The 11,269-nt window shown below is 50.8% G+C and overlaps 4 protein-coding genes across 4 annotated transcripts; 1 reads left to right on the top strand and 3 right to left on the bottom strand.

Annotated features, from left to right (window-relative positions):
* Positions 1-1,486: 1,486 nt before the first annotated feature.
* MGYG_08918 (hypothetical protein) lies at positions 1,487-2,899 on the bottom strand (the record flags this gene model as incomplete). Its single annotated transcript, XM_003176981.1, has 6 exons — positions 1,487-1,568; positions 1,715-1,764; positions 1,928-1,963; positions 2,134-2,368; positions 2,429-2,449; positions 2,568-2,899. 6 exons carry the CDS (start codon positions 2,897-2,899, stop codon positions 1,487-1,489), a joined length of 756 nt encoding a protein of 251 aa, XP_003177029.1.
* Positions 2,900-4,080: 1,181 nt separating this feature from the next.
* MGYG_01113 (hypothetical protein) lies at positions 4,081-4,588 on the bottom strand (the record flags this gene model as incomplete). The annotated part of the gene is made up of 2 exons (XM_003176980.1): positions 4,081-4,234; positions 4,284-4,588. The coding sequence occupies 2 exons, from the start codon at positions 4,586-4,588 to the stop codon at positions 4,081-4,083; spliced, it is 459 nt and encodes a 152-aa protein (XP_003177028.1).
* Positions 4,589-4,940: 352 nt separating this feature from the next.
* Positions 4,941-8,120, top strand: MGYG_01112 (hypothetical protein; the record flags this gene model as incomplete). Its single annotated transcript, XM_003176979.1, has 3 exons — positions 4,941-6,191; positions 6,269-6,866; positions 6,952-8,120. 3 exons carry the CDS (start codon positions 4,941-4,943, stop codon positions 8,118-8,120), a joined length of 3,018 nt encoding a protein of 1,005 aa, XP_003177027.1.
* Positions 8,121-9,415: 1,295 nt separating this feature from the next.
* MGYG_01111 (hypothetical protein) lies at positions 9,416-10,619 on the bottom strand (the record flags this gene model as incomplete). The annotated part of the gene is made up of 4 exons (XM_003176978.1): positions 9,416-9,748; positions 9,819-10,032; positions 10,100-10,386; positions 10,446-10,619. The coding sequence occupies 4 exons, from the start codon at positions 10,617-10,619 to the stop codon at positions 9,416-9,418; spliced, it is 1,008 nt and encodes a 335-aa protein (XP_003177026.1).
* Positions 10,620-11,269: the final 650 nt, after the last annotated feature.

Here is an 11,269-nt window from a genome sequence, read left to right as displayed (position 1 = left end):
ACGAGTGACGGGTCGACCCAGCTGAGCTTGACCGAGAGAGCGAGCGAGACCTGCGTTTCGCCTCTGAAGCTGTGGTTGGCAGTGACGATGAGGTCGGGTGAGGCATTATCGGCGGTTGCGCAAGCATCAGATCTCTCTTTAAGTATTATCGCTGTATATATATATGTATGTATGTGTATATATATATAGATAGATAGATATAAATATAAGAGAGGAGTGGTTGTGATGGTGATGGTGAATTGTCTGTGACTAGAAAGTTAGCATGACCAGCAGCACAAACCAAACATAAGTATGAGGCTAAGGACGGAGGGTGACGTCTCATGAGGGTCATGATCAGGATGAACTGCTCCAGGAGAAGCGAAAAGAAGGAAGTAAAAACACGCCTGAAACAGCATGTTGACAAGCAGGGCGCGGCAAAAGCCATCCAGCACCAGCGCTTAACTTGTTTTAACTGCCTGGAGCATGTACTCCGTCCGTATATAGAAGAGGAAGCAGGAGAAGAGAAGAAAAAAAAAACCCACCTTCTCCGTACACAGCCTCCTTTGGCTGATCCCCCAACGTCAACTACTTGTCCACCACTAGTCTCATGGGAAGGAAACAGAACACTTGTCGGGAAGGAGAAGCGAGCTCAAGCGAAAGAGAGGTAGAGAGAGAGTCGAAGCCCGGTTATTGCCAGTGGTTACGGCGGGTCGAAGGGATCATGGATGATGGCTGTTTTGTTTCGCCTTTTGGTCTGCTCTTCCGCTGTCCACCTTGGTCGACGTCTTGTTTCACCACGGACCGGAGCTACTACCCAAGAGAAGAAGCTGGAGAGGCGGAGGAGGCAGCGATGGAGATGGCAATGGATGCCTGATTGATTGATTGATTGATTGATTGATTAGGAAAAAGGGTCGAACGAGGGAGACGTCTTTCCGCCTGGGAAGAGACGAGGTAAGGAAAAGGAAAGACGGCGGCTAAAAAAGAGCGTGGAGTCGAGGTGGGAGCAGCCCTTGGACCAGGCTGGGACGTCGATAGAGGGTGAAGCGGGAGAGAGAAGAGAAGAAGAATAAGAAGAGACGAAGATGAAGAGAGAGAGAAGAAGAGGAAGAGGAAGAAGGTGAAGTTGGTGAAGTTGAGGTTGAGAAGTCGAGGAAGAGTAGAAGAGGAAGAAGAAGACGAGGGAGCGAGGGCGGTTTTGGTATGTAAGCTTGGAAGTCGGTATTACAGATACGAGAGATAATACAAGCAGTCAACGTAAAGAAGGGCGAAAAAGGCTCCTGCTTGGGTCCCTTTGGGGGGCTTTTTCTTGGGGCTGGTGGGGAAAAGAGGAGAGCGACTAGAGGAAGGCCCGTGACTTGGTATCGTCATGCACGGTACGAGACGGTAAGTTACGGTACTTACCATACCTTACTCTGTACTCTTTTCTTCTTACTCCTACTCCTACTTCTACTCCTACTCCTACTTCTCTACTTATTACTTTTACTTCTTCTACTTCTTCTCCTTCTTCTTATTCTTCTCTTCTGCTACTTTTATCTTTCTGTCTTCTGTCTTCTCTGGTGTCGACTTTACTCTCGACTCTCAGCTTGAGGCTGGCTTGGATCGTCTAAATTTAGCATCAAAACACCCTTAAAGTTGGCCTTTTTCCTCCCCTTCTGACTTTTCCATCTTCTTCCTGTTCCTGTTTCATCTTTTTAGGCTTAAAAGAAAGTCAGAGTCAACTATAAGTAAAACTAACCAGCAAGTTACTCTTTCGTCTCTCCCTTCCTCCTCGCCCTCACCAAGTCTCTAGAGAGTGAGGGCAGCTGGGATATACAAGTAAGCGTAAGTAAGTAAAAGGTCGACATGGGCTGCTCGTAAAAAGACAAGACAGGACCGGCAAAAGAAAGAAAGACAGGAGCAAAAAGACAAGGAAAAAGCAACTCCGCCGCAGCGGCAAGGACCAGCCAACCAGGCGTCTCAAGGGCTCACACTTTGGCCCCTTCAGCTAGGAGAGAAAGTCAAGGGGAAAGAGAGTCAGCAGTTAGTAAGAGAGTAATATATATGTATACTAAGTATATCTCGCCATCGCCAGGAGATGTACGACATGCTCTTACTTACATGACGAACCCCGGCTTATAAGTCGGCACGCCTATATATACACACTATACTCCGTACCTTCTGCCTTCTGCCTTCCCGCGTATCAACTTTTGGTAGGTAAAAGAGAAGAAGAATCCAAAGAAGCAGAAGAGAAGACAGAGTACGAGACGGATGGGGAACCCGAACGCCCTTGACGCCCTCGTCCCTGTGCTTGCCTCGTGTCCGGCCGGAAGACGCAGCCGTGTCAAGAGAGGTAAGGAAGTCCCTGCTTCTTTGCTCCTCTGCTTCTTCTTCTGCGTCTTCCTCTTCTCTTCTACCTTCTTACTCAGTAACTAACAGCGTAAGGGTATGTACTGACGGTGACGGTACGTACGGCCCTAGGATTTTATACGTCCTGTTTAACTAGTTAGCAAGCCCAGAGGAGAAAAGAAAAAGATATAAATAGACCACAAGCAAATAAGAGGCGCCCGTTCCCACTCGAATCGGTCATCAATAAGACGAATATCACTTACTCTTGTATCTCTTGTATAGTTAGTCTTCCTGCCCCAAGTCTAGGCCCTTTTCGTTGCCTTGTCTTGCAGAATCGCTGCCTTGGTTCGTCTTCTTCGTCGTCTTCTTTTCTCTTCTCTCTTCTCGGCTTTTCTTCTTCTCTTCCTTCTCTGCGTCTTCTCTGCGTCTTCAGCTGTTCCTTCCTTGGTGCAAGAAAGCTGTCTTGTCTCCCTCTCACAAAGGTGAAACCGCGGAGCCAAGGAGCAAGACCCTCAAATAATAAGATGTGAAACAGCGATACGGATGGGCATGGAGTCTCTCCTCCACCCGTGCCCATTACTCGCATGACCGTCATCGTGGAGATGGCTGATGTTCATGCTCATGACGGTGTTCATTGCCGATGCTGGTGCTGACGCTCTCTCCTTTTGTCGACTTGCCACTGGAGCTGTCCGATGCATATCAACACAGACCATGAAGGGGATGGACGTCATGCCTATCGTCAGCCTCCTGTCCTGTTCGTCTTCGTCGTCATCGTCATCGCCATCTTCGTCTGAAGAAAAGGAGAAAGGAGAAAACGAGAGACGAGGGAGCGGACACACGACACTCTGACTCGCTCGACACTACCAGCCGTCTCGCCTTGTCTCGTCTCATCTAGTCTCGTCTTCCGCTCCCTTTCTTCCCTTCTCCCCGTCCTTTCGTGTGTACGGAGTAGGGCACTCTCCTACCTGCCTGCTTAAGCTGTAAACTAATTCTCCGGTCCGGGAAGACAGGCTGGGGCCCCTGGTGGAGTTTTCTGCTCTTCATCTCTTCTCGTGATGTTTGGTTGAGATCTTCCACTTTTGCCCTCTGCCGTGTATAGTAAAACAGAGAATAGTGGTAAACGGAGCAGGCAGTTATAGTTAACTGTAACCGCCTTGTCTTCTGTATTGAGTGAAATACCAGGTCGTCTTGTAAGTCGTTGGCTGCAACAGCTGCTCTCATTGATGTGTGTTTCAGAGGCAGATGGTGCGAGTTGCCTGTGGATGTGATCGACAGGCAGGACACACACACTCGCTCCTCCTCCTCAGGCTTGTCTCGTCTTTCTCTCGCTCTGGCTGGTTCGTGGAGGCGTGTGTCATGGAGATCATGATGATATGTCGTCTTCTGGCCTTTCCGTCGACGTCCTTCTCCTCTTTCCTCTCCTCTTGATGTAAGTAGATGTACATACACACGGAGCAGACGCTGCATCATCGTGTCACGCCGTCACCCTCTCTTCCCGTCCTACTTGCGGCCAGCCCTTTCCTTCCGTCCTTGTCCTACTCGGCCGTCGGGGATATTCTGGGCCCAGCGAGCCTGTCCAACATCGGTTGGTAAGACGCATGACGCCGGAGAGGAGTTGGTTGTACTCCGTACACCGGGAGGGATCTATACAACGAGTACTCCGTATCTAGGTCTGTCGTAGATAGAGCATCTCCATCTCCTCTCCTCTCATCGTCTCTTTCTCTAGTCTCTTCCTCGTCTCTCCCTCGTCTTCGTCTTCGTCTTCCTCTCCATGTCTCAGGTCCCTTCCCTTCCCTGTGCCTTTGCCCCTGATCCCGTCCCAGCCTTTCGCTTCGTCCATTTCTCCTTCTCGCCCGTGGATCCGTGAAAAGTCAATTGTATCAAGCCAAAAGCCTTTTCTCTTGGACATGTCGGATTTCTGTCGTCTCGCCTACCCCGTAGATAGTTAGTAGACCTCTTAATACTCTATATCAAGGGACAGGAAACCCATCAGCAGCGAGAGACTGCGCGACAGAGACTCACTCAAGGCAAGGGATCCCAGGCTAGCCCCGTACGTAGCGCGCTGTGATTTGATTATCTGCAGGCGGGAAGGGCTGTAAGTCATCGCCGGCCAGCCGTCTTTATTGGATGAGCCAGGCCAACTTCTGCCTCTCTTTTCGTCTTGTTGATTCTTCAAATCTTCAATCAGCATCTTACATATCGTTAGTAGTCTCTCGACTGGTTGTTTTTTCCTGTTGTTTCTTTTTTTTATTGCCCTCTTCCTTGTTGCCCAAAAGGCCGTCATTTTTTTCGCCTTTTCCCGCAACTCCGCACTTTTTAGTCAATATCCTCCGGTCCTTGTATACAGACAGACAGAACAGCGAGCCAACATCTCGCCAGCCACCCGCCGTTGGCTTCTGCACAGGTTATTCTTACCTAAAATCCCGCGCGCCGTTCGAGTAAACGAAGAGGAAAGCGAAAGGGAACGCAAAACGCTCCCTCAACGATGGTGTGAAGCTAAGCTGCCGTCTCCGTGTTCGTGTGTGCCGCTGCGTTGAACCTCTCGATCCAACTGTGCGCCGCCCGACCAGCGACAACAACGAAGACGCAGCAGAAGACGAAAGACCAGAGAGAGAGAGAGATAGAGAGAGAGCGCCATGCTGCTCGAGAAGACCTCGTCGACCTCCATCACCACGCTCGTCACGCCTACCAAGTCTGCCAGGGACAAGGGATGGCTTCGTAACCGCCGGCAGACTGACCCCTTGATCAGGGAGCCCGTCCAGCTGCCGCAGCCTCGACCCAACAGACACTCCATCGACGCTGCAAACGCGAACGCCAACGCCGGCCGTCACTCTAACCAGCAGTCCAGCTCGTCGCCGCTCAGCTCAGAGAGCTTTTCCAACCCGGCGCTGGCCTCGTTCTCGCCCCGGAAGACCAATATCCATACGCCGTCGCGGCCGTCATCACATCAGTACCCATATCAATACCAGCTTCACCACAGCAACAGCAACAGCAACAACTCCTCAACCATCAACTCGCCTACGCCCTCACACCACCCGCACCAGCTCTTCTACACGCCCACGCCTCTCAGACAGGGAGACCAGGACCAGTACCTACAGACGCCGTCTCGGCTCGCTGAAGAACCGCCGCCTCCATCCAGCAGCCCGAACATCCGCCATATCACCACTTCCTTTATCAACACAAACACCAGTCTCACCAGCCCCGTCTCCCCCGACAGCAACAATAACAGTTTCAGCCATAGTCATAGCCACAGCTTCCATTTCACGCCCGCAAAGGACTCCAAGTCTCCGCATTATAAGCGAGCTCCCGCTTCTCGCAGCAGTCTGGGCATAGAGACTGCGTCGGGGCCTCCGCCAGCCCTGAGTACACAGCAGCGGAGCGTTGCGCAGGACAAGCAACCGTGGCAACTCGTGTCGACCGCTGATCCGCCACTGACGCGCAGGCCGACTTCAGATTCGACTTCTGCGTCCGCTTCGGCCTCGCTGGATTCAGATCCAAAATCGAACTACTCAAGCGCCGGTACAAGCACATGCCTGGACCTGCTCCCGCGCAAGGAGGAGTCTAATACCAACAACAGCATCAACAGCAGCAACAACTTTTCCACCAACAACAACAGCTTTAGTAACGGCAATACAAACACAAATACCAATAAAAATAACAATACAAAGACAAATACCAACAACAAGATTAATACCACCATGTCAACAGGTAGGGACCGGAGCCTACGCGCTTCAGTCTCGATGGAAGAGAGTACGGATAGAGATAGAGATGCGCATTTTGGTGGTACCAGCAGAGATTCTCCGCGGGGATCCAAGGTCGAGGACCTTTTTCTGAATATAGCGCAGTCTTCAAGCCGACTGAGCACAGATTCCAAAGCTAGACGGAGGGTATGTACATGAACGCTACTTACACATGGACCGAGAAGGGCATGCGCAAGGTAACAAACTACTAACATGGTGAATAGTCAAAGTTCAGTCTCTCTTCCAGAGCAAAGACGACTGAAGATACCCCTTCCCCTGACAGAGGCCACTACTCCTCCTTTTCTCAGGATGCCTCACCGAGGGGCAATTATGAGCTCCCTACTTCCAGAGTGCCCGCTTCAGCCCATCCACTAGACGAAGCTGGTCGTTCTCGGTTCTTCAGTGGCTCTGGCTCAGGTTCGACAATTGGGCGCACAAGGCCGGCACGCTTGAATCATGAAATGTCCCCTGAGCCTCCGCAGCGCTATATGGCAGACAGACGCGACTCTGTTCCAGACTTTGTTCACAAAAAACCATATAAATCCAGTCTTGCCAGTTCTCGCAAGTCTCGCGCAATGACAAGCTATGATGCAGCAACGGATCGGAACATAGGGACGGACACAACAACAAAGTCCAAGAATGATGGCACAGAATCCACTATGTCAACTACAGCTCCATCGACCGTCTGGGACGAACTAGATGATCTAAAATCGCGCATTCGAAAGCTGGAATTGACGGGCAAACTCCCTTGCTTCGTCCGCTGCAGCCATGTTCTCATTGGCAGGGGAGCGACCCCGAACGGCCACGACGACGGTAACAACGGTATCTTCGTCACCGAAACATAAACAAAAAACCAGTTCGCCTCCCGTTGCACCTCCCGTTGCACCACCAATACCGGTTGACACAGATCCGGCTTTCACCGTCAGCCAAGTTCATCCTCTCCTCCACACTGCGCTGGCCAAGGCAAAACCTGTTCTGAACAACGAAGTCTACCAAGCTCTAGAGTCTACGGCGACGGATGCTATCAACTTATCCACTGCCTTGGCCTCGAGCATGCCACATACCAGTAGCATGTCCGTCGTCACTTCGGCCAGTACTCCAGACCGCGTCCTACGTCGAAAGGCAGATAGCGTATGTCGAGGCCTTACCGAGCTATGTCTTGCGCTCTCCGAGGACAAACTGCGGCCCGCTACCACCTCCAGATCAAGACCTGTGAGCCGGGACGCTACCACCGTGAAGATCTTTTCAGCAGGCGACGGCGAGCCTGGGGCATCATACCGTCGAAGCATCAGCCATGAACCCGAGGAGTTCAACTTCAGCCGCCTTCAATCATCCCTCAACCGCGACTCTCACAGTCGACGGACCAGCACCCTTAATCTCTCTCCTAGCATGACGACCCTAAAAGCATCACCATCCCAAGAGGTACCAGACCAATCAACGACACATCTAACGACCCCTTCTCAGTCACGAGTCAACCGCCGCTCGTCGCTACTCCGTAGTAGACGACAGGAACAAGAAGAGTACGACACCAAGCTCCAGCCTACCACAAACGGCTCTCTGCGCCCCGTCACTCGCTCCATGACTGTGACGGACAGCATGCATATGGGCAGAGACCGCTTCCACCGCTCATCCCGCGAGTGCACACCCGAATACGCCAACCTCCAGCAAGAAAACTCCCCAAGCAATCAGCACACTCGCACTCCTGCATTCCGAGCCACAACCACCACCACTACATCAGCTACACCATCTCACTCTGGAATCCCACTCCGTCGATCATTCCTCTCAACTTCGAACAACGTTATAACAGGCCCATCTGTATCCATACAGCCTGGTTCCCGCCGTTACGGAAGTGGCCAACCAACCATCCGGGCTGTCATTGACGACTACTCTGGTCCCAGGACCAGTCTTGGTGGTGGTGGTGGTGGTGTAGAAGATGATTCCCCTCAGCAGCGGAGTGCGGGAAGGACAATTCCACAGTTCTCTCGTCGCCCTCGAACGAATAGCCTGGGTACTGGGCGGGCTCCTCCCATTACACTCAGCACTCGACGGACCTTCGAGGGTACCCCTGGACGATAATTCAGTCGAACCTCTTGAATTAGATATTGGATACAACCACGGCACTAGAGCAAACCCGTACTATTATTAACGTTCCCACTTTTCGACCCTTTTCGCCTCTAATTTGCTATTCCTTTGCTTTGCGTTTTTGGCACTAATGAAATATCATACCTTTAACTGTCTTTGTTGTCGTTATTTCCACTGTTGTCTTTCTACCTGCTCCCATTGTTTTCAATCCCCTTTTCCTACTCGCTTTGCTTCTCTCCTTTCCTTCAGCTGTTGCATATTTAGCCCCATTGCATTATAATCTTTATTGCTTCATTGCCAGGCATCATTATCTGACAGGCGTACATACATACCATTCCTCATGCATCCCCTCGTTTCCATCATACCATACCAATACCCCATTTAACCGTCCTGTTTCTTCTCTCTTTTACTTCATTGCCTCCTTTTTCTCTCTTCCCCTTGCTGGAACGACGGTACACCCAGAACCTCGCTATTAATATCCCTTCTTGTCTCCTTTTCAGCACTGACGAACCCGCCTACGACCCGTGAAATGATGTATATACAAGCTATCACTTACCTTTGCCGTTGTCGAAACCGCCCTTTAATGGACTCCCTGGGCCTGCTTTTTAATCCAGCGTTAATCCTGCTCTGCTTTCTTCTTGCATGAGAAAAATTGGAATATTTTCATCCTTGCCTTTTTGCATCTGTTGTCCCTGTGTTCAAGCTGGTGTTTGGAGTTGCGTATGTTTAAAAGTGACTGACTATACCTGGCTATGAAAACTGAACGGCCTTTGATAATTTGATTGATTGATTGATTTATATTGATATATACAAATATATACATGTCCATCGTTCACCTTGATATCAAGTAACATAACTAGCTAAAAAGCTATATTCGTCGGCGTCCTCGCCTTGAATTCCTTTCCCTTCCCTTCCTTTCCTTTCGTCCGTTAACTAAATAGCTATGCGCATCTGTGGCGTCGTTGGCTTCATGTCTGCAACTGCAACTTCAACTTCAACTGCAGCTCTCTGCATCTCCTCCTTCCATCGTCTTATATTCATCTTCTCGTCGTCGTCGTTTATTCCAGTGCGTACGGGACGGTATGATAGATGAGTTCCACTATCCAAGAGGAATCCTCCTTGTTTCACCATCAACTCGTATTTCGCCTGGAAGCCGGACTCTGCGACTCGCAACGCGATGGACGCCCGGCGAAGGGCGAAGTGAAGTAGCTCGCGAATACTTCAACACAATCAACCCATGGCTCGGTCACTGTCTTCAGGCACATCCTATACCCAGCCTGATGACGCTTTCAAACTATCCCGTCGCCGCTGTGTGAAAATCCTCGTTGATAGCTACGTCGTGCGTTATGGAAGTTCGACGGGAGAGGCGGAGTGCAGTTCCAGCTGGCGCCCTCTCCATTTCGACTCTTCACTGGCTCGGGTTCGACTATGATCATCGTGTTAGAGGCGCGGCGAGCGCCGTTGCTTCGATGTCGTCGGGTATTGTTGTGTCGGCTTGAAGGCTCGCTGTTAACGTCTGTTGCGCCGTTCTTTAGGAGCCAGTAGTCGCGCAATTTATCCAGGGCCGTCTTGAAGTCATCGAGAATAACGGCATCGCAGAAACATTTGCAGACGAAGGATATCTATTTGAATCAGAAACTCATTAGTTGTCTCCCTTCAGGCTGCTTGGGGTTACGATATATGTATATATACCTTCCAGAACGGATTGAGACCCGTTGGCAAAGCACCTCGAAACACGCCGAGAACGCTAAGGACGTCGACGACGATGAAGACGATAGAGATGCACATCGATACCAACATGACTCCGAACCGAGGGCTGTGACGGACGACCTCGGTGAAGCTGAAGTCGTATTGGGACTTGATCACCCAGAATATGTTGCAGGTCGTGTATATCCACCATGGGTCACTGTAAGGTCCTTGTCAGCTCTTCATGAAGCTTTCTGCAAATATATCATCTACCAGCTCCTTCTTACCGGAAGAGAGGCTCCCATGGCCGTGTCTTCAAGAAGAGCATGTTGATATTGTTGAAAAAAGCGAAGTTCGCATATATTTCGATAACCCAGTAGATCTGGGCCAGAATGACGGTGCCGATATAAAACATCGAGACCCGGTAGGTCAGAAACGGCTTATTCTTCATCCATGCAATCACATTGTGCAGACTCCAAGACATGTTCAACCCGATCGCCGTAATTGAGAGGTACCAGCCATAGACCGGCTCGTGGGCAAACAAGAATGTCCCATGGCCCATCCCGAGAATCAACTGCACTGTCACATCAATATCTTGCACCAGAGGGTGAAGGCCGGGGCCAAGCGGCTTACCTCCAGGAGAATGAGCTTATGAAGCAAAGCTTTCCGTCTCATGTTGGCAATGGTGATTGCGATCATAAACAGCAGAGCTCCCACCATGAAGCCCTGCGCCCAGGCCTCCAACACCAGGCCATCTGGGTCAGTCGGGCGATGGATGGAATCGCCCGGTTGTCCTTCAACGTGCATCCTGTGCGCCACCGCTCCTGCTCGATTGTTGAACCGGACTCAACCCGGCGATGAAGATGTCAACGTCCCTATGGTTGGGCTAGTATATGGCCATGCTCTAGACGAAGTATCAACCGTGCTGACATTTGCATTATTATATCGAGGAAGACATGAAGGTCCCGCCTTGTTGTTAGAAATAGAGAGAAGACCGATACAGTGGATGTATGAGAGAGGGAGCACAAGAGAAAGTGAGTAAGTGAGTAATGAGTGAGAGAGAGAAGGAGAGACAAAAGGAATGTCCAAATGGCTTGGGCGAAGCGGAAGATTTACTTCAACGTCAGACCAGGCTGACAGACAGCGGGCTGGGACAAGCTCTATGTATAGCCATCCAGACAGCCTCCCCGGGGTCCACATGGAGCGCCCCGAGTGGCGTGCCAGACAGCTAAAACTATACTTATGCGAATGGCCTCGCTTTCATCCCTTGCAAGAGCGGGACCGTTGAAGGCGCACACCTAATCACTGTTAGCGTTTCCATGTGTTCGCATTCCGGAAGTATCGACAAGAACAGCAGGTCGTGCCACCAGATTTTTCTCTCCGATCTAACTGCTGGATAACTACGAAGCAACTAACTATTAAATACGACCTGATGACACGCTCGGGTCCTCCTGGTC

Source organism: Nannizzia gypsea, genomic scaffold (assembly GCF_000150975.2).
Source record: "Nannizzia gypsea CBS 118893 supercont1.1 genomic scaffold, whole genome shotgun sequence".
NCBI classification, from domain to species: Eukaryota; Fungi; Ascomycota; class Eurotiomycetes; order Onygenales; family Arthrodermataceae; genus Nannizzia; species Nannizzia gypsea.
This window is presented reverse-complemented; position numbering and strand designations above follow the sequence as displayed.